At 45.6% G+C, this 23,501-nt stretch overlaps 1 protein-coding gene across 1 annotated transcript in view; it reads right to left on the reverse strand.

Annotated features, from left to right (window-relative positions):
- PKNOX2 (PBX/knotted 1 homeobox 2) overlaps positions 1-23,501 on the reverse strand; it is an 86,693-nt gene that overhangs the window by 24,491 nt on the left and 38,701 nt on the right. Inside the window, exons 2-4 of the mRNA XM_027710773.2 lie at positions 11,853-12,004; positions 11,444-11,529; positions 2,964-3,072 (exon numbers count right to left, since the gene is read on the reverse strand). Of these exons, the coding sequence (XP_027566574.1) occupies positions 2,964-3,047 (84 nt within the window). The 5' untranslated portion in view covers positions 3,048-3,072; positions 11,444-11,529; positions 11,853-12,004. The remainder of the gene's footprint in view (positions 1-2,963; positions 3,073-11,443; positions 11,530-11,852; positions 12,005-23,501) is intronic.

Raw genomic sequence — 23,501 nt, forward strand, 5'->3', positions numbered from 1 at the left:
GTAGAGCACCTAAAAAGGTCAGAATTTTTTAAAGATTAAGAAGAAAATCAAAAAAAAAAAAAATTAAAAGGAGATTTAGAAAATAGGAAATAAATAGTAAATAGTAAAAAATCCCTGTGGTTTTGCCAGGCTCCTGGGTAAAGCTGATATTTTTAAGGTGCTGCTCCAGCTGGGCATGATATTTTTGGGTTTAGGTATTGCATTTCTGGGGTTTGGGTACAGTATTTCCAGGTGTTACATTTTTGGGGGTTGGGTATGATATTTCTGGGGTTGGGGGTTACATTTTTGGGGTTCAGATATGATATTTCTGGGTTTTTTTGCTTCTTTTGGAAGGAAATCCTCTGCCAGCATTAGCTCTGGGAGGGCTTCCTGCAGTTTTAAATGCCATAATCCCTCTTCTTTAGGCTTTTTTTTGTGAAGATACGTCCAAAGACATCAAGTTCAAGGAGTAAATCCCCTAAATCAGCAATATTTACCCTGTTTCTTAGCATTTCGCTGGGAAATCCTGTCACACGTGCTGAAAACAGCAGTTCTGAGCCCAAAAACCTGCTGAGGACACCAGGAATTGGAGGGGTTTTGTGGCTCCCACTGAAAAAATCTTGATGTCCATTCAGTTTTTACCCCGTGGCTTTTTCAAACATATTTATGATTAAAAAAATAGAAGGATGTTCATCATTTTTCCATTTTTGTCACTGTTATAACCACCTGAAAAGCACCTGGGGGGTGGAAGGCAAAGCTGCTTTTATCACTTCCTGGGCTGAAAATTATGAAAAATCAACTTCTCCATCCAATTTTTAATTATTTTTTAAAATATATTTATTTATTAAGTTATCTTTTTTGTCCCTATTGTAACCACCTTTGGGGAGGGGGGAGAAGATACTTTTTACCCCTTTCTGTGTTGGAATTTATGAAAAATTAACACCTCCACCTGATTTTTAACAACCTTTTCTCCTAAATAAATTTTTTCAATACATAAATAAAGAAATAATTTCCTCTCCCCTCCCCTTTTTTTGTCCCTGTTGTAACCACCCAAGAAGCACTTTTTTTGGTAGGGCAAATCTTCTTTCATTGCTGTCAGCACTGAAAATACCTATTTTTAAAACAACCTCTTTTTTTGCTAACTTTGCCAATGGCTGAAGACTCTTCTTTAGCTTTTTAGTTTTAATTTATTATGGAAAACACACGGATTTTTAGGCAGACTCCTTAATTTTCAACAGGTAGAATGCTTGAAGAGAGTGCCTGTGCTCAGTATAAAAGATGCTCCACGTTACACCCCTTTAACAGATTCAGGTGATTAATAAAGCATTTTTTTCCCCCAAAAAGGCAGCTTTCCCCCTAATTTCTGCTTCATTTCTGCACATCTCTGACAGTGAAGGTAACAGCTTCCAGCCTCTGCTGTAAAACACGAATGCAAAGCTCCCCAAATCCCATTTTTTTAGCACTCTTCTCCCCAGAATGGTTCCCTTGATGAGGAGCTCATCGTAGCTCTAACAACTGATCATCTTTTATTTTATTTTATTTATTTATCACCAAGTCCTCCCCGTCTCTGGGGAGAAGAAATTCGTGTGCAATTTGCTTTTCCAACCCCTTAGAAACCTCAAAGTTTTGCAGGTGAAAAGTTCACAGCACAGCCACAGATGAGTCAAGGAAATCAACTCTCGGCCGCAGCTTTTCCTCACCCAAAAAAAAAAAAAAAACCACTTGAAAAACCCCCTTGATAAGGGGGAAAAAAAGGAAGGATTTGGTCAACGATGCTCCTGAGGGTCCCCCAAAATTCAATGTATTAAAGCAGGGGGGCAGTTGAGGGGCAGGGAGGGAGATGGGTGGAGGGGATGTCACCGCAGGATGCTCCGGAAAATGTCGGCTATTTTAAAAATCCCTTTCAATTGCCCATTAGGGCTAAAACGGCGCCGCGGCTCCCGCTGTGTAAGCGAGAAAAGGGAGGGGGAAAAAAAAAAATCGGGAAAAAAAAAAAGCCCTACTTGGAGCGAAGCAGCCAAGCGAGTAAATGATGACACAGAAGTTGGAGGAGCCATAAAAACCCCACCGAGGTGTCGTTTGTGAGAAGTGACCTTTTCCCACCGAAGGAAACGAGCGGGAAGGAGACCCGGGGGGAGGGGGGGAGGCTTCAGGGGGGGTGTGAAAAAGTCAATTTATTTATTTTAGCTTGCAGAGAACAGGCTCGGGGTTTGGGTTTGGGGGTTTTTTTTGTTGTTGTTGGGTTTTGTTTTGTTTTGTTTTGTTTTTTCCTGGGAGATTTTTCTGCTTTTGCCACTGAAAGGAGCAGCAAACGGGGAGAAACTCAAAATCTGCCGTATGGACAACAACAAAAAAAAGCTGCTTTGGAAACAGAGCTGTCTCAGTGCTCAGTGGATCATCCCTAGCAGAAATGTGACATAAATTTGCCCCTAAAAACTCTTAGGGTGGGCTGCAGGGTGCAGGAACATCTCTGAAATCCATCCTCAACCTCCAAGTCCAGCCTATTGGGGTGCTCCAGTAGAGTTTCCCTTGGACAAGCTCCTCTTCTTACAATAACTCCATAATGATGCTTGGAAAAGTTATTTGACCCCTTAGAGCACCATTGGAGACGAAATCTTTTTTTCCCCCCCGCCACAGGTTATTAAAAAATGCCATTGAAACAAATTTCCATGGCTAAACCCATCCTGGTTTAGTCAAACACTTTGTCTTTCCAGGTAATTAAACTGCTGGTTGCAAACATGCCACTAAGAAGACTCAATGACCCCAAAATAAGACTGAAAGGGGGAAAAAACACAGTTTGACCCCAAACCTTTCAATCTTGCAGACTGTGCCAAGAAGGGGTTTCATTTGGCCAGTCTCCGACGTGAACGTTCCGGGGTGAGGTACTTTGCAATGGCCATTATTTAGGAAGGCAGGGTAATTAATGCAGGAGCTGGGGGTCCCCAGGGGTCTGGAGGGGCCCGTGGGTGCTGCAGGACACTCACCTGTGGGGTGTCCTGGTAGGGAGGAGGAGGCACTGTCTGGGTGGCCATCATCGTCAGAGCCGGTGCTGGGGAGACATGGTGCATCCTGGGTGGGACTCACATCGAGAACCTGTGGGCAGGAGAGGAGCTGCTGCATTAAGAGGGATCTCTTCCCCCCCCCCTCCAAAAAAAAAAATCACATAAAGGGAGAGAAAAAAAAAGACAGCAAGGAGAGGTGACGTTCCTCACCCCGGCACAGCCCTGCACCACGCGGCCCCTGGGAGGAACCCCAGGTGACTTGCTGACCCTCATCATGCTTTGGTGATAGATTTGGGATTTTGGATAAGGAATGCATCAGGGCCAAAGCACAGCAGGGAGATCTCCCCTGGATAGCAGCCAGGCAAAGGAGGAGATGATGACTGCCATTGGTGAACCTCATTACATTTTCCCCCGGTGAGCTCTGGTGCACCCGGGGCGTCTTCTTCCCACCCTTCATGCCTGACCACAGTGCCTAAATAGGGATTTCCATCCCCTTTCCAGTTATTCTCCCTTTTTGGAAGTTGGAAGACAAATCATATATGCAAGACTTGCCCATTTTCTGAAATCAGACACTAAATCCCCCCAAAATTATGTCTCTTTGCCTTTGGCAACCATGGAATCACATCCTCAAGCACTGCCTGCTCACTCCAGAAGGGACATTTTGTGTCTGATGTGGAGTTGATTCCCATGTTGTGCTGTCCAGCCCAGCTGACTCCTCTGCTGAGGTGACTAAATGCACAGAAATGTGGAAACTCTTGCCTGCTTTGAACCAGGAAGCAAACCTGGATTTTGATCCCATAAACTGAGGAGGCAATCCTCATGTCACCCTAAACCTCTCTTTTTTTTTGCATCTTCATGTCCAAAGGAGATGGGGAAAAAAAGAAGGGCACCAGGAAGAGACAAATTTGTAGAGGAGCATTTGGCTGGGAGAAGTCCTCAAGGATAAACCTGGTGGCAGATATGACCCAAAAGCAACTCTTGGCCCCAAAAAACCTCCTCTGCCATTATTGCATTGCAACTGTGTGGCTGTTTTAGAAGAAAAGCCAATAATCTAGCTTAAATTCTTAAAAAAAAAGGGACATTTGGAAAAGTCAAAGGGGACTGTCACAGGGATAGTGATGAGCTCAGTCAAAACTGATGCACATTCAGTAATCTTTGTGAAAGAGTCACAATATTCTGGTCTTCTCCATGAGGTCCACATTTTTGGGGGGGAAGAGCCACAATATTCTGGTCTTCTCCTTGAGGCTTCAAGCTTTACAGGAACCACCAGGCCCCAAGTTCACAAATGCACCATATCCACACAGAAAGCCAAGTGCTGTGTGCATGGGATGGGCATCAACCACTCCTATTTATTTTGCATGAATAAATGAGGTTATTCTTTTTTTTTAACTTTGCACTAATATGGATAACCCACAAATTGAGAGATCACACCCAAAATCCTGTGCATGCAGGGTTCTTGCATGGCACAGACCTCTTGCAGGGAGGAAACTGCATTTATGGGATTAAAATGATGCTTTTCTTCTTTTTTTTCCCGAACAGCAGAATAGCAGGAGGCAAAATTATCTGCTCCTGAGTGAAGTCGCTGCTTAAAATCTTTGGTGTCCAATGTCAAAATTCACTTGCAGCTGCAGGCACGTGAATATCTGAGTCCTCGGGGGGTAACACCGAGGGGAAAACCTCCCCACCAGAAATAGCTGCAGCTGGGGAAGAGCAGAATTTAGCATTGTGATGGTCTGGCCATCTGGGTGGGAAGCTAGGGAAAAAAAAAAAAAAAAAAGACACTGCTATTTTGGGAAAAATACCCTGCTTGGCATCTATTGCTCCTGCCAGGAGCGAGCCCACAGCCAGCACGTGGGGATTCACTGTGGGGTGTGAGGTTTTGGGTGAGCACATTCCCAGAAGGTGGCAGCCCAGAGCCCGATTTAATTGCTGAAAAACATCTGAGCTGCTCAAATCGGGCCGTTCATCGAGGTTTGTGGGTGTTGGTTTGGAGGGAGAGCAGGACTCACAGCCAAACGTGAAAAATAAAAAAAAGGGTGGAAGCGAGAAGCTGCTGCAAATAGCACTGTATATTTATCCTGGGGAGGGAAAAAATGCACTTGGGCACTGTAAATATCCAGGGAAGCAACTGATGCCTGAGGGAAAAGCTGGACAGGTGTTTCACCTGGGAGCCCCTGGCCAGGAATGTCAGGATAACAGGGCAAAGCTGTCAGCCCAATGGATTTATCGGCAGCCAACACAAGGGAGGCTCAAAAGCTGCTATTTTATGCATTAATCCTTTCTTATTTTTTATATTTTATGCACTAATCCCCTCTTTTTTTTTCTTTTTTTTCCCCCACTTCCACCACTTAAATCAATTTAGCTGGTGAACTCCTGCCCACAGGCACCCAGATGCCAAAAGGAGCAGAGCATCACCAAACCCCTGCCAAATCCTTCCAGCTCAGCTCAAGGCAATCCTCAAACCTTGGGTGAAGAGGGAATTCTGGGGGGCTGGGGATCGAGGAGGGCAGGAATTGCAGCCAGCTCTTGGGGCATTTGCACAGAGGAAGGGAAAGGTGAGCAATAAAACCCATAAAGGCTCTTTCATTTCCGGACCCGGCTGTACTTTACGTTTTGGCAACGACTTGAGATCAAAGTATCCTAAATTTCCTCATGAAATAAAATTATTTCAGCTATCACTGAAATGTTGCCATTACGTTGGAAATGTACTTCCCGAAGAGCTTGTGCCTGCCTAAAAGAGTCTCAGATTTATAGGCTGCTTTTTTTTTTTTTTTTGCCAATAATATATCACATCCTTTTCCCAGTAAAAATAATTAAAGACTTAAGTTGAAAAGTCGGGGTTTTTTTCCACGTGGTCACTGATGCCTTAAAACATTTTAAAAATCAAAGTATTGTCAGTCACCCACCACCCCTCAGGTGAATATGACCTCCTTGATTAATAAAACACCCATAAAACCGTATTAGAAGTAGGCCTGAATGCAAAAAAAAAAAAAAAATGTTAAAACCTCATTTATGGACTCCTCGTCACCGTTTTCAAAGAAAAATGTTAACATTCGATGTGGAAAGCACAACTTTTGTTTCCAAACCAGTTGGAAAAGGGGGATAATTTTTTCTAGCTCATTCAGCAGTTTCTGCCCCGCAGCAACACGTGCGACTGATAGCGGAGGGTTCAGTGTGAGAAATCAGAAAAACAACTTCTCAGGCTTTTTTTTTTCTTCTCCACCTGAAGCTTCAACATTATTAGAGATACTTGAGGATGGGGTTTTTTTCTCCAGCCATGGAAGGAGTTTTTCTGTATTAAGGGAAGATTGCCTTTTTCCAAAGGGGATTTTCGCTGTGGGATTTGCAACGATGCCGAGTCAGTCACGGCTCCCTCCACGGTTTTTTATGTCACCGTCTTCAGAGAGGGCCTGAGCAGGCTGAAGTTTATGATATATGCATTCAGCTAAGTTAAAATGAAGAAATATGGCAGAGCAGGGAGGCAGAAGGTTCTCCAGAGGACCATACATCTTGCTCGGAGCAGCCAGGACAGGTTCACCCTCGGTGGGTGATGCCAACTCTTGATTGGCCATAAAGTGAATTAAGAGCTACCCTCTTGCTCTTGAACATTTCATTTCTATCCACCAATCTTCGCCCTTTTTGCTTGTTTTTACCAACATTCACACATTACCCTGAAAGATGAACACCAGTTTTCACAAGCTGTTAAAGGAAGTCCCTTATGCCACCCTGAGCTCACTAAAAACAAACCACTATTAACTAGCGGTTAAGATAAAAATAAACCACTATTAAATGGTGAAAACTGGGGGGAAAATCTAATTTTTCAAGACATAAACCATTTCTTGACCATTCCTCGTGTTCCAGGTTGCTTCCAAGCAGGCTCATGCAATGCCTCCTCTGGGGAGATCAGGAGCATTTGTGCAAGACACACCACTGGGCCACCAAACAGCTTTAATTTTTTTCAGGAATATTTGGCTGCCAAACTTCCTCTATCCAAACCCAGGGGAGCATCCTTGCTCTCGACCAAGATGATGCATTTTCTAGATGCTGACCTTTGCACCCTTCCCAGCACCCAGTTATCGAGTTATTGCCCCGTAAAAAAAGACAAATTGGGGGTGTGATTCTGCTACAACCACGGGCTAAAGCAGATGGGGATTTGATACTTCTGCAGAATAAACTCTGCATCCCTTTTCTATTTTCCTCCTAAAAGAACAGTTGGTCAGTGCATAAGCAATTGGGATAAAAGGGAGAAGGAAACACTGTGTCAGACAATGTCAAAAAACTCTTGCCAAGCACCAGTTTGGAATGTCCCTGGATGGGCTCCTGGGCACAGGGAAAAGGAGCATTTATTTACTTAATACTTTCACCCAGGTATTTAATATTTATTTATTTATTTACTTATTTCCTATTTGCAGGTATTTCTTTGCTCTTTGCATTTATATATTTAATGTTTCCCAATCCTCCTCCCAGCTCCAGCTCCACAGAAAGGAGGGAGCTGCTACAGTGAATTTCCGATGAGAACAACAATTACTGCTAAATATTTCTCTCCTCTCCAAAGATACCCATCCCTAAAAGGCTCCAGGGATATCTCTGCAACATAAACATGAGAATAAAACCTGCAAGAGCCAGTCAGAGCTTTAGTAGACAAGGTTAATGTACCTTGAACAGCAGCATTAAACAACTTCCCTCTTTTTTTAAGTGGAGAGCTGAGATACCTACATACATTTTAAAGTGTTATTTTTATAGGGGAAGACCATTAAAGCACCTTCCAAAACAAACTGGCACAGGGAAACATCAAAGAAGCTTCTTCAAAGTAACCTGAAAATACTTGCATTTTGTGCAACCCAGCCCTTGGCCCAAGAAAACTTCCCAAAAGAGCAAATTGTGAATTTTTTCACAGGGCAAATCAAAAAGCTTTGAAGTGAAGCGTAGCTGAGGAACCCCAAACATGCAGAAACTTCCTCTTGCTGGACACAAATTATCCAAAAAAAATTCTCTGTTTGCCTTGAAAGTGCTTGTAAAAAACAGGGAGCGGGTGAATTTTCCTCTTCTCCGTGAGCTGCGAATAATTTACGTCCAAAATCTTGCCCTGTGCTTTCAACCTTGGTTTGTGCTCTTTGTTTTTCACCACAGTCTGCTAATTCCATGAGTAAGGAAAACCTGAGCACCCACATTTCCATCGGGCAAGCACCAAATCTAAATGGGAAGGAGGAGGGAGGATGGTCCTGACCGGAGGGAGCCGTGTGGGTGGTGTGGCCACAGTCCAGTCGAGCTCCACATCCTCTGTTTTGTACACTTCTGTTACTAATATTGTTGCTGCTACTGTTCATTTTCTCATCTCATCGCTGTTTCCAGCAAATTGTTCTTATCTCAACCTGTGATCTTTGCCTTTAGTGCCCCCAGTCATCCCCTCCAGATGCCCAGGGGTGGAACGGGAGGGAGGGGAAGCAAGCGAGCAGTGTGTGGTTTTGGAGATGTGGTGTGGGGAGGGGAAGCACTAAATTGGGGAACACCACTCCTAAACCACAACAACCAATTTCTCCACCAGCACAAGTGCCAATCAGACCAACAGCAGTGCAAGACCCACCCACAACCTCCACGCAGACGTGCACCACCAATCCTAGCAAAGGTGCCACCACAAACCACGCGAGGACCTTTTGCAGCTGTTTCTGCAGCCCACGAACACCCCGTGACCCACACTGCCATTTTTCATGGTTTTAAATGCAGCTTTAATTTTGATGCCCTTTTGGGGTGTTCACTTTGCAAATCAAAGCTCACAGGCTTCGTGCAAATCTCCCAACGCTGGCGTGAGTAGCAGCAGGTGAACACAGACAGGAACCTGCTTTTTGGTGGACTTGTAGGACTTGGGGTAAAAGTAGCAGAGCCAACCCAACTGCAGAAACACAGGTGGGAGTGTGCAAAGATTTCCCCATGGGAAACCCCCCCAAAACAGCAATGCCACAGCACACCTAATAAAACCCTCTCCTCCCTTAAATCTGCCTCATTTCTCTCTATATCCTGCTATCACGCTTGGAAATTTTCACTTTGGGAGAGGGAAAGAAATCCCTCTGGAGCTGGCTGTTTTCCTCTTTCCCATATGGCAGATAAATCAGAACTCCTGACTCGCTGAGTTTCCGCCTCACATCCCTCTCTCACAGTTCTCTGTCTCCTCCCGGTCTTCCTCCTCCATGAATTTCCTTTTTAAAAATGTAAAATTCCCTAAGAGAAGCGACTGTACCAACCAGAAGACAAAAAAATATGGGTTTTATTGAGGCATTCCAGGCTTTCTGATATCTGCAGAGAGTCGTCCCTATCCAAACCCCGAGCCAAGACACTAAGGATTGCTATGGGAGCCCCTGGATTAATCACCTCAATTGAAATATGTTTCATTTGCCCATTTAAACTCAATTTTTTTGCCATATTTCCAGCCTTGATGACAAAAGAGAAGTTTGAGATGTGACGTGGTGATTTATACAAGCTCCAGCCAGCTAGGGAGTTACAAGGGGTTTCAAACTCCTTTAATGATGCTCAATAGCAGTTAATAACTTCTCCATTTATTCCAAATGGGAATAAACCTCAGACTGGTCTGACCTCAACACAATGAGGAAATTGGGGTCAAAAAAGGACTGGAAAGTGTTCGTGGTGTGAGACAGATGTGCCAAATTTTTTCACAACACGGTGACAAAAGAGATGGCCTGGCCTCTGAGGTGCATCTCCCTGGTCATGTGGGCTTCAGGAGGAGGAAAGCTGAGACAGTTTTGTGCCTGGAAACTGGGGGGAACAACACACAAGGTGGAGAAATCCAAGTGGAACCAAGCTGTTCTCAGAAGAAGTCATCAGGACAGGTAATTTCTATCATTAACCACTTAGAGCAATGCCAGCCTTGTGTTCCAGAAGGTAATTAGGTGGACAGCCATCATCACATCTTTCTGTGCCTTTAGTGGGAGGTGCCTAGACCTTGTTGGCACAATTTGTCGAGCTGTTTTCAGTTTGGTCTTCTTGCTGGAGACAATTCCAGGCCAGGTGTCCTCAGCAATCACATGCTCGTGTTCTCCACAGGCTCAGTTTCCACCAAAGAGAACAACACAACATGCCCAAAAGAAAGGGCAGGGTACAAAGCCCTTCCATATAATCTTTGCTTGAGTGTAAATGTGCTTTTATACTTGGGCTCAGACAGAGTGAACTGGGGAAGGACACTAACTTAAAAATGGGGGAGCTCCCAGCCACTGTTCAATAAGGCAAAGTCCTCACACATGTTAGAGATGATGTTGCAACTACCAAAAATCTGGCCTTTATAAGGTGGGGATTTCTAGATTTCAGCACTTTCAGTGGAATAATAAAGATGGACTGAGCAAGGATCAGCACAAGCACCAGGCAGCTCTCATCAAAATACAGATTGGAAAGAAGGGATCAAGGCAGGCAGGATCCCCCCAAAAAGTGGAGGTGACCCCAAACCCCCACAAACTCAGCAGAAAAGTCATTTCAAAGTGAACCCAACCTCAGAATCAGAACATGGGCGAAATCAGACTAAGGAGGAATCCACCACTTCCTTCATCATGTGGGGTTTTTTGGCCAGGGGAAAGGTCACGGGCAAGAATCAGGGCTGAAAGGGCAGCCTGGGGGAAACGATCCTGCCCTTATTGGCTGCTCTTTTTATTACAAGGGACTTTCAAAGGAGACAAGACTCGAAAGAAAACACTCAAAGAAAAGATGCTCTGCTGCGCCGTGGACTGGACGAAGGTTTGGGGCTTTCCCCCGAGAAACCCCCGCCCTCAATATCACCATTTTAAGCAGAAACCAGGCACTTTTGCAGGGCATTTGCAGGGATTGAAGGTGGCACCTCTGTTTTCAGTGACCAAAGATTTCCCTTTGCTCCTACAGGAGGAAATTTGCAGCCAAGGGGGTTTTATTTTCTTTGTCACCCGCCGGGTGCCTCCGGTTTTGGCACAGTGACATTTGTCACCCTGTCAAGCCCTAATTTTAGTGAGCGGGGTTGACCAAAGGACTGTGAGACCCTTGGTTTCATGTATATCTTATTTTAAGCTCTGCATTTCAGTTATTTTTAGCTGGTGACCATTCCTCTGCATTCTACTGCTGGCTGTGCCAAAATTTTGCAGTAATAACAGCCCATATTTCAGAGTATTTTCACAGAAATATATCTGTGTTTTCCTCCAGGCTGGCTATGGCTCGTAGGGCTCTTAACAACATGTTATTGACACTTGAGCTTCAAATCAAGACTCCCTGCACAGACTGATCTCTTAAAAAAATAGTATAAAAGTGTAATTCTCCCCTCACTGCATTTAGGGAAGGGTTGATACAATTTAAGTGTACCAGAAAACAACAGAAATTCCCCCAAATACAGCCATACTGAGGTCATGACTCAACACATCCCACTCAATTAGTATATATAATTGCACAATTAACATGTATAATTGCTTAATTAATATAAAGAGAAGAAGCCTTACTGTTTGTGGGGTGCTCAGGGAGCCACTGCCCTGGAAGTGTCCTCCCACCTTCCCAAAAACTAGATTTTCTGGATAGGAATCACAACCTGGGAAAGCAAAGGATGAAATGTTTGAATATTGAGAAAAAATGATGAAGCAAGAAGGCAAAATATTAAGCAGAGGATGAAGGTCTGTACTAGGAGAGGGCTTTTAGCAGGGGCAGCAAAGCTGTGGTGGGCAAGTCCACTCTTAAACCATTTTTTTTGAAGGATGATGGGGAAGATAAGAGGAATCAAGGAAAACTTAGGTGGGAATATCCCTGGGAGGTGAAGGCAGGACTGATGTCTAATCTAGAGCAGGGTTTTGCCCCAGTGTGTTTGAACATCTCCCAGAAAGGACAAACACTAAATCAGAATTTCAGAGGTCGAACCGGGCCGTGTCCAGCGAACGAAGGTGTGCCCGTTGACGGTCTATCCACAGAGGATGGAGGTTGGCACAGTCCTGTCCCGTCCTTTTCAGCTCCTGGGGGATGGTGAGTCCTCGGTGCAAGATCTCACTGAGGGTTACTGCTACAACCCGGGTCTGAAAAGCAGAAAAAAGGGAAAAAGCAATGAAATAGCATAACTATTGGCCTTGTCCCCATTTCACACTGGCTGTTGCCATTTCCCTGTTAATTATAATCTTTCCTTGAGTGCAAATGTGCTTTTATACTTGGGCTCAGACAGAGTGAACTGGGGAAGAGCCACTAACTTAAAAATGGGGGAGCTCCCAGCCACAATTCAATAAGGCAAAGTCCTCACACATGTTAGAGATGATGTTGCAACTACCAAAAATCTGGCCTTTATAAGGTGGGGATCTCTAGATTTCAGCACTTTCAGTGGAAGAACAAAGATGGACTGAGCAAGGATCAGCACAGCCACCGACACGGGGGTGGTTTGTGTCTGGCTGCAAAAAAAAGGAATAAGAGATAAAATTCACCAGACCTCGCAATATCCATCACCTCTAGCAAGACCCTCAGATCTCCAATACCCATCTAATAAATGCCCCTCAGCATACATCACCTCCAGATATTACCTCTCTGTCAGGTGATAAACATCACCTGAGATCTCCGGTATGTGTCTGATATATTTACCCTGACATACATCACCTGGTAGAGAGCTCCTCAGACCTCCAGCACAGGCCTGATATATGTCCCTTGATACACATAATCTCTGCCAAGCTCCTCTGATCTTCAGTCTACAGCTGATATATCTACCCTGATCCAAACCAGCTCGAGACAGCTCCTCACCAGCACAGCTCCTCACAACTCTGATATATGTCACCTGGCTGGAGCTCCTCGAGTCTCCATTATGCATCTGATACATCTGGCCTGGCACACACCACCTCCAGAGAGCTCCTCAGAGCTCTGACAGATGTCTGATATATGTCTCTTGGTACACATCACCCCCAGAGAGCTCCTCAGATCTTCAATATGCATCTGATATACCTACCCTGAAATATATGACCTGTTACAGAGCTCCTCAGACTGTTGATATATGTCTAATATATATAGGTATGTACCCCTCGATGTGCTGAACTGCTGATTTGAATGTATATCTGATATATGCACCTCTAGTTACACACCACCTCTCCAGAGCTCCTCAGATGCTCCTTCAACTCACTACCAACATGTAGAGCACCTCCAGAGATCCTTGGATCCCCAGGATACACCTCAGGGATGCACCTCTGCCACACATTACTGGCAGAGAGCTACATCTTGTGTGGTGAGGCCAGCTGGGAGATCCATGAGAACTGTTTCCCCCGGCTTTAATTCCATCCCAAACCCCTTGAACAACACCACAGGCATTTCTGTGCCCTCACAGCCCGTGTCCACCATCTAAGCCGGGAACACGGGTCCGAGAGACGAAGTTGCATGGGAAGTGCTGTTCCTGGAAACCTGGACATCACCAAGGTGGTTGACCAAGGAGAGATATGGAAACAACTGGGTGATTTCAGGGCAAAACAGGGCAGAAACCCCCAAACCTGGAAAACTCGGTGAAAGGGATAAAAGGTCAAGGTGCCTCTTGATTTCTCAGGCCACTGAGATTCAGTGACCTCATCTGGGTTACACTCACTGCTCAGAAGGGCCTGAGTCCAAAACTCTTCCACCACAACAGCAGGTGAAACATGAGGGTTATTTGTGATAAAGAATTAAGGCTCATCTTGGAGGAGTATGAATGGGCTGACACCAAATACATATTGAGAACCCAGTTGATTTTCACTGGATTTGTCCTGACATCGTGATTAAAAAGCTCATGTTTTGCAGCAATCCTTCATCCCTGTAAAGGCTTTTTTCCATCCCACAGGCAAGACTTTTGTCATCTGGGCTTGCTGCGTGAATGAAACGTGAGGACTGGAGGAAAAAGAGCAGACAAATAAAGCTCTGTCAGTGTTAAAAGAGCTCTAGTAGACTGATTTTCATCCTTAGAGGTGATCAGCGCTGAGGTCTTCAATGTTGCATGCATGTAGAGCAAAAATATTGTGCAACTTCTGCACAAATGATGCCATTTTTGTCCCCGTCACCAAGAGCACCAAGAGCCAACCCCACCAGGGACACCTCCCCGAACATCCTTGCAGAGGGAGAGAAGTCTTTTTGAGCCGGCGCTCACTTTTAGCAACTTCAAAAGGCAGCCTTTGAAGTTCAGCAGAGGCCTTTGAAGTCCTCCTGATGCAAAAGGGAACGGAGGAGATGCCTCCTCCAAGATGCTCCACCGCGGGCGACGCGGGCCAGCGAGACACGCGGTGTCCCGGGCGCTCGTGGTGTCACTCAGCACCTGCCCCAGGATCACAAACCAGACACCATTTCTGGCAAGTCATCAGCCCCCCCCAAACGCCCTAAATCCTCATCCAGCTGACCTGAATAGCCTCCAACAGAACAGCAGGGATGGGAGCCCAGTATCCTGGGACCTCAGCCTGTTCCCCTGCTGCAAAAAAGCCAAGGGCAGCCCTGTTAATAAAGATTTAATGAAGTGTAAGGGAATGATGGTAAAGCTGACATTTAGCAAATCAAAACCCGGGATTTTTGCAAAAAGTCCAGGATTTTGAAGCAAGGCAGATTTTCCCAGCATGTCACTTTGCTTCTTCCAGTGTGAGCACACCGTGATGCTTCCAAACCCCACCATGTCAGTGCCGTTTAATTGTGACCATCATTTTTTAATAAATTTAATGCCAGCTCCTCTGACTTAAGTGGAAACCACAAATGGTGAAAATCCCAATAACACTGAGTTTTGCTGGATTATTTTTATACCCCACACAAGCCGTACAGGCCCCAAACTCCACACCCACGGGGCCAACTGAAGAAACCCTGTATGTGAGGAAAACACTATAGATGCAAAAATCAAAGCTCAAACTTCCATTGACCCTTCAAGGAGCTCCGAGAGACGATCACAACCCTCCAAATACTTTGGCAACACCTGCTGCCATCTATGATGAGGACTATGATGATAAAAACCTTTGGTGTATTGAGTTTTCCCCCCCCCCCCAGTGCAATTTCTGTAGCACCTCCAACTTCTGGGGAAGGGCTGGGGCCGGGTGTTGGGGATGCTCCAGGAGGAATACGGTGTTTTCATCCTCCCCGCTCCCACAAGTTAAAATTGGTGATGCACAAACCCCACTGTTCTTCAGAGAGAGTGAAAGATTGGAGACATGCCCAGACATGTGCAGTATTCCTGCATTTCTGCAAAGCTGCTCTGAGGCAAAACACGGCCGGGAGAGACAAGTCCATCGGTGGATCCCCGCCCCAGGCAACTCCCATTATCCAAAGGGATATGTGGGGAAATATTGGACACCCTCAGCCAGGATGTGCACACGTGAACACATCTGGATCCAGGGAACAAAAGCTATGCCGTGCTGATAAATAATGGAAAGGCAAAGTGCCCCACAGAAGCAGCACCACACCGTTCGGCCCCGGGCGAGACGGAGGAAAATTCAGTACCCACGAGGTCTGGAACAGTGGGATTAACAACACATCAATTTTAATGCAGGGTGGCTTGTGCAGGGTTTTTTTTTTTTTTTTTTTTCTTCTTTTTTTTTTTTTTTTCTGCTTCACAAACAGCAAAGTGAATGTTTGAGCATCTCGGCGGGGGGTTAATGAGGACTCTGATTAGTTATTCAGATTTGCCGGTGCTGCCTACATCCATCCTCGGATGGGGGAATAACAGGAAAGGCTTTGCAGAAAAAGCTCTTAAAGACGACCTGCTTGGCTTTCACAGCTCAGGCAGACACAGGTTTTGAGGGGCTTATGCTACAGGGGTCCCCAAACCCGAAACCCTAGTGCCAACTTTGGGGTGGAAAAGCACATTTTCCCATCATTTGTAGAGGATGCAAAAAGCTGCTGCGTGTTGAGCCATGCCAATTCCTGTAAAGATTCACATTTGGATTTGTGGAGGTTCTTTGCCACGTTTAAAACAAATTCTTGGGTGCTATTTATAAAATTTGTGTACAATTATGATCAGAGGTACGGGACCAAAAATGATGGACGGGCAGATGCAAGGATGCACAGATGTGAGCATGCACAGATGTGAGCATGCACAGATGCAAGCATGCATATATTTAGAGATGCCTGCATGCAGAGAAGTATGGATAAACAGGCTCATCCTGTGCATCTGATCATATGGATGCAAGGATGCAGGGATGAACAGGTACATCCATGGGTGAAAGGATACATGGATGCATGCAGGCAAGGGTGGAAATAAGGATGGACCATCCCATAAGCCACCACTGGGCTGCAAAAATGCAACAACTGCATTTTTGCACAGCATCCCACAGAAGTCTAACAGTGCTTTATGTCCCCCTTGCTCCTTGGCCCAGGGATATTTTAAGCAGGTTGATCTCACCTCAGTATCTTAAGCAGATTGAACTGCTGTGTTTTGGGGTTTATTCCCGGATTTAGGCTTTTGTTCTTCACCTGCATCAAAACTCAGAAGGGAACCTGAGAAAATAGATGGCAGGTGTCCAAAATGATGCTGCAAAAAGCCTTAAAGGATGCAGCCAGGGAGGTGTTTCATGGCATTGCAAAGGGGCTCCTCAAAAAATCTAGGCATTATTTTAGGATTCACTCTAGGATTCAATATTTCTTCATCAAAGAGAAGTATCTGAAGGATGGGCAGGGTGGTGACAGCACTCTCTCAGTTCATCCCAACATCAAACATCAGCACTTTATTTCTACTTGGATCCAGAGCCCCAGCTGGCTCTTGCTTTGAGAATCACACAGCATTCAACAGGAGTTCTGGGGGCTAAACTCCCCGGTGTCCATGTCATTCCCCACAAGACCTGCCAGGATCTCAAAGGAAAGACAAACTGGAGTTATTCATCCAATTTTGCCAGCTCTGAGGCGCTCCATCCCAAACAAGCTCTTTTCCCCAGGACTGCCTCAACACGTGTTGTCTGGGTTTTAAAGGGTGCCTTAATTGTTCTGAATTAACAGCTCCAGCTGGAGGAGCAAACAAGCAATTTGCAGCCTTAAGATAACACCCAAGTGATTTAAGTTGGGGCTTTTAAATTTTTGGTTTTAATGGGAAATCACACTTTTCTGGTCGGGAATGCACTGCCCAGAGCTTGGCTAAAATCACCCATTTATCAGGAGTGGCCACAGGAGGAGGTGGGATGGTAGGACAAAAGGAAGAAATCAGAAATCTCTGCATTTGGCTTTACTTTAGAGACAGGAAAAATACAATATATCCTCATCACTGCTGGGCAACCCACCGACTGCAGGAGGGCTAAGGATTATTTTCTTCCCAACATCTCCTTTTTTTTTTATTACATAGAAGTTCACAGAATCCCAGACTGGTTTGGGTTGGAAGGGACCTTAAAACTCATCTCGTTCCAACTCCCTGCCATGGGCAGGGACACCTTCCACTAGCCCAGGTTGCTCCAAGCCCTGTCCAACCTGGTCTTGGACACTTCCAGGGATGGAGCAGCCACAGCTTCTCTGGGCAGCCTGTGCCAGGGCCTCACCAACCTCACAGGGAAGGATTTGCCTTTACATTTTGTTTCAAAATATTCAATCTTTAAAAAAAAAAAAAACCAAATCCCACAACAAAAACCCACCAGCAAACTCTTTATCCCTTTGCCCTCTTTCCTCTCTTTTTCCCTTTTCTTTTTTTCACTTGCTGCTAGATAGAGAAGGGAAGGAAAGACCGTGATTATTTGTTTGCAAGACTGTTAAAAAATTAACATGGATATGTTAATTTTTTTTAAATTGTCATTTTCACCGCTTTAAATCCTTTCTAATCTCGCCCAGGTTGTGGGATTCAAGGAGAAACTCCACCCCTATTCCCTCACCCTTCTGGTTTTAAGAGGAACCAGTGGTGCTGGCAGTGAAAAGGACTCCACAAGAAAAGCTTTCTCTGATTACAACCAAGTGACAGCTGCAAAAATTAACCCTGGAACCAGGACAGGTAGCAAGAAGAGTTTCCACTCAATCTGGCAGCTGACACTTGGTTGTACACTTCTGTTATTAATATTGTTACTGCTCTTTTTCTTATCTCATTGGTGTTTCCAGTAAATTGTTCTCCTGTCACCCTGTGATCTTTGCCTTTTGTGTCTCCAATTCCCCTCTCCATCCCGCCACAGGGGAGGGGGAGCATGCTTTGCAGAGTCTCAGTAGAAGCACTAAACTGGGGGGTATCAGTCCTAAATCTTGACATCACCCCAGCCAAGGCTGATTGGGAGTCAATGCCCATCAACCCCCAACAGTCTTCCAAGAGCATCAAGGTTGGATCCCATCAGATGATGTTGTGGATGGAGTCGTGGTCCTCCAACAGCTGCTGAAGTCAGGACAGTTTGTCTTCATTTTACAGGGGAAAAAAGGGTCTAACTGTGCCCCGAAGACACAAAGAAGTGACATCAAGATGCAACAATGCATCCTTGTCTGATGATGGGAGGTACCTCCAAAGCACAGATCCAACGCTGGTGGCCGTGGGACTCAGGCAGCCTTGGATGCCTGGATCCCCCGTGCCAAGCTGTGCTACCTGACGACCTCCTGGCTCACATATAAAGTAACAGGAGAAGTAATAAATCTCTTTGGCACCTTCCCTGGACATGGCAGCCCTTGATAAAAAAACCAAAACTCCAGGGAGGGAGCCTGACACCACACTATTCCCAGGGCACCCTGTTACGCAGATTAATCCTTCTTGATGGAGAATTACAATTAGGGCTCCGTCTTAAGGAGATATCAGCAATCAGATATCTTATCAAATGCCACCTCAATTATTCAAATAATCCCTGGCTCTTAGATTCGGGTGCTGTTTAGGGAAAGCGGTCCGATTAATGTGCTGACACTTCCCCATCACGTCTGACATCCTCAACTTCATGTCTGATTACGGAATTTGCATTCAATTTAATTTTTTTTCCATCTGGAGCAAATGAATAATCCGAGTACCTACCTACCCCAGCCTTAATTACATTTGTTAAATTAAAAACCCGGGATGTGAGAAATTTAAATGCACGTAGCTCCATGGCCAGGCAAACCTGCACGTTCAACCTGCCACAGCCCTGCCAGCTCCCGCTCCAATCTCTCCTCCTTCCCCACAGCCAGGCATCAAAGAAATTACAACTGGAAAACAAAAATTCTCTCTAAACGATGAAACAATAGATGATCTTTTGACATTTCCAGCGCTGTTTGCAGGGGAATGAGATAAAATGTAATAAATTCATATACTTCTGTGTGTTTCTTGGCTCCGGCAGCTAAAATTTCCATCTCTTTATGCAGGAGTCCTGGGGAGCAGAAATCCTTGATAATGCCAAACAATTCGACACTTTATTTTCTCTTTACTCCACACCACGCAAAAAAACACAGGCTTCAAGCTGCCAGCTGCTGGGAGTGAAACCAGATGCCACATCCCTTTTCCCAGATGGAAACAGAAATGGCCCCGTCTGGGGGTGCGCGCGCTCCCCTCGCCCGCAGCCCTCCGTGACCCCGGGGCCGCTACCAGCACATGGCAAAGCCTCTCCCCAACAGCAAACACCAAAAAAAAAACCCCAAACCCAACCCTTTTCAATGGTGCAATTGTAATTTTTTTCACACTCAGCCCCCACAGAATGCCAGGGGAGGTTTGCCCCCCCGAGCCGCCACATTTACTGATTTTAAAATTAAAAAAAAAGGTGGAAATGAAACCACCAAACTCGATCTTTTTTTTCTTTTTTTCTTTTTTTTTTTTAAATAAACTTTGCAGAAGCTCGCTCAATTTCCCTTCTTTTGGAGAAGATGGAACTTAAAAGGCTGGAATTACCAGGTGAACTCAAGGTGGTGACAAGAAAAGCGTCCAAATAATTAAAGAATAATTAAACTTAAGTGGAAGATAAAGTATTACCAGCTCAGGCCATTTCGGGGGCAATACGTCATAGACTGAGTGACAGGAAATGTCAAATAAATATATTTGGGTGTTGATCTAGATGTCAGCAGCAATGAAAACATTGAGGAAAGTCTTTTCTTAGCACTCACAAAGACTGAATTAAATAACTTAAGTGTGAGTGAGTGCAATGGCAATAACCCCCAGTTTGAGGCTTGTGAGACCAGTAATAAAACATGGCTAAAAATATCCAGGGAAAGCCACGCTCACAGGATAAAGTGAGACAGGTGAGAACAGAGTCAAAAATAACTTCTCCCTTGCTCCCAGCACGCTCACAACTCAGACACAACATTTCTGCACTCCCAGGAAGCTGGATTTGACTCCCCACCCCCAAAAAATTCCCTGTGGAGGGGTGTAACAGAGCATCAGAGCATCCCCCCCAGGCACAGGGGCAGGATTTGGCCATCAGAGCAGGCAATTTGGAAGCAGCCTGACTGATCCCCAGTTCCTCATCCTTCCTGACTTCCTTCTGCTTTGTTTTGAGTTAACAGTTATGGTGCCGGAGGAGAAAACATCATGTTTTAGCAATGAAGTCCCCGGCAAGACTGTTTAAAAATTAATTAGTGCCATGCAACATATTAGCCATGAATAGTAATTTTAGCTTTTGTACCTACTTCATTGCCTTCTACATGGTTCTTATTCCAGCTTTTCCATGGTCCTCCCAGCCAACCAGTACCTAATACAGAGGGTACCAAGGAAATTGTTGGCGTGTCTCCTGGACATCCCCAATTCCACAGCAAACACCTCCCCCAACGTGTTCTCTCTGGAGCTTTTAAATAAATTAGGGTCATATTTGCTGAGCTGGCTGGAAGGTTGGGAACCTGGCCTGCTCAGAGGTTCCAAACATCCCAGAATGGCAGTTGTCCAAGGGTATGAGCCTGGCCAGACCCACCCACAGCTCCTATGCAAGGTGGAGGTTGTGGTATGAAGGAGGTTGTGGGTTGTAGCTTCATCCAGGATGGAGGACAGAGATGGGTGGAGATTCCCCCAACCCTGAGGATGGAGAACCTTCAAGGATGGAGATCCCCCTACCCCAAGGATGGAGATCTGCCAACCCCAAGGATGAAGATTGCCCCCCAAACCCAAGGAAGAAGATCCCTATAACCCACAGATGGAGACCCCCCCCACAGCTCTGAAGGTGAAGATGCCCAAGCCTCAAGAATGGAGCTCCAAAAAACACAAGGATGGATCCAGCTAACTTCAAGGATGGGAATCCCTCAACCCTGCAGATGGAGGTCACCGAAACCCAAGGATGGAGACTCACAAACCTAAGAGATCCTCCTAACTGTGAGTATTGGGACCCCCAACCCTGAGAATGTATACCCCCAAAACTCAAGGACCCTCAGAGCCCTGAGGATGGAGATTCTGCAGACTCCAAGGATGGAGATACCCCAACCCAAGAACGAAGAACTTCCACGGAAAAAGAGACCCCCTCCAGCTATGAGGACAAAGAGCCCCCCCACAACCCAAGGATGCAAACCCCATCTTCCCCAATGCCACAAAGGGCAATCACCCCCTGGGACATCAGTGGCTGGAGTCTTTACCCCACCCTGCACTGAGCAGGACCTGGGGGCACTACTCTGGTTTGATAATGGCCACCTCCCAAACTGCAACCCCAAATCAGCCACCACCCTGCTCCTTCTGGCAGCGAGCGAGGCAGTGGGGACTGAGGAACCTCGCTGTGTCGGCTGCCTTCAGGTGGCTGGGGAAGCTGAGGGGAACTGGCTGGGAACATCTGGAATATATTCATTTTATGGCATGTTTCATATCACAGACAGGTACTTTGAAGCAGTTAAGTAGTAGCAGGGCAGCACGTCCCCATGGGTGGGCTGCGGTTTGCGCTTTCAGCCCGAGCTGCCCCAGCATGACAAAGGGGCTGGGGAGACGGAGCTGACGTTTTCCAAACACAGCTCTGTGCCTCTGGGGGCAAATCCAGCCAGAAATTAAAACCCGAAAGGACAAAAAAAAAAAAAAAAAAAAAAAAAAAAAAAAAAAAAAAAAAAAAAAAAAAAAAAAAAAAAAAAAAAAAAAGAGAGAGAAAGAAACCAACCCCTGCGTCTAAGTGGTGTTGATCCCCACATCATGCTATTAACAGCCCCATCACAAATTGTAAATGACTCAGATAAATTAAATGGCTTAGCAGCTGTGAGGAAAGGCCCTTCGGAAGATTCATTTGTTTCAAGGAAAAGAAATTAGCCGGGAATTTAAAATCTTTTCCAGCAGCTTGACGCAGACACCCTGTCAAACCCACATATTGCTGCTCACGTAGCCCTGGGAGGCAGTCGGCCCCGAAAGGAAAAGTCAGAGAATCCCAGAATCCCGGAATGGTTTGGGTTTGAAGGGATCTTAAAGACCATTTAATTCCAAACCCTCTGCCATAGGCAGGGACACCTCCCATTAAACCAAATTTCCCCAAGCCCCGCCCAGCCTGGCCTCGGATATTTCCAGGGATGTTCTCTGGGCAGCCTGTGCCAGGGGCTCACCACTCTCACAAGGAAGAATTTCTTCCTAATATCTAAACCTCCTCTCTTTCAGTTTAGCACCATGAAAGCCCTCTGTGAGCATCCACAGGTGGGGGATGCAGCCGTGCTCCCATTAGCGCGCCGCTAACGAGGCTGCGCCTTCTCCCAGCAAACCTATTAAAAGCCTCAACCCATGAAGAGGTTCTGAAAATGAGGAGATTTGACCCAGAACACCCCCATGCTGAGGGAAAGCCAGCAACTGAGCTGCTGCAATTGAAAAAGGGGGGACAGTAACATGGGGCAAGAAGTTGAGGCTGCACCCCTGGGTGCAGTGAGTTGCAGTGATTTACCCCCCAAAGCAGGGAGCCACTGTTTTGTTCCCATATTAATACAAGAAATTAATGCACTAAAGCTCCCTGCCTTTGCAGGCAAAGCCCAACTCCCCATCCCCTTTTAGTTCATGCAAAATTGAGGGGTTGTTCACCTTCAGACACTATTTCGCCAGCAGCAGCAACTCAAAACGCCTTTTAGTGGAAGTTCAGAGGTATAAAAGATGCAAAACGCCCCTAAATTATTCACATGGCGTTTCAACCAAAGCCCCACTCTGGGATAAAGGGAAGGGTTTGATGACCCTGGGATGTCTCCTCACCCCTGTTTGGATGGAAAAACCCTTTTTGTATTTACTGCGTAGAAGCGAAAGGGGGAGAGGATGAAATAAAAGGGTTTCCCACATCCAGGAAGGGCTGGAGACTGAGGAATGCAAGCAGCACCTATTTTTCAGGTGCATCCAAGCAGAGTATCCGGGTTGCATTTGCCCCTTGGTAACACTGAAGCTTTTCCAAACTTTTATAGCACCAGAGGAGCAGAATTAAAGTGGGGCATTGGAAGAGAAATTGCAAACCAAGATATCCAGCAGGAAGGGATTGAAGCAATCAAGAGGGGAGGAAAAAAAAGGAAAATGAATAAGAAACTCAAAAATTATTTTGCATTTCAAATACAGGAGATTTTCAGAAAGGAAAAGCCCTGGAAGACATTTTTTTCCTCCAGTTTTTCCTCTCTGTTTCCCTTCTTTCTGTTTCACTGAGCACCCAGGTGCGCCCGAGCTGGGATTTCCATTTCTCCATCTCCATCTTGGGGCAAAACCCCAACAATCCAGTGAAAAAAAACAACAAAAAAGCCCCAAAAGTAGGACACCAAGCCTTGCTCAATCCAGCCTCAGCTTGATGC

This window comes from Pipra filicauda, unplaced genomic scaffold (assembly GCF_003945595.2).
Source record: "Pipra filicauda isolate LSUMZ 115617 unplaced genomic scaffold, ASM394559v2 scaffold339_size799093_pilon, whole genome shotgun sequence".
NCBI lineage: Eukaryota > Metazoa > Chordata > Aves > Passeriformes > Pipridae > Pipra > Pipra filicauda.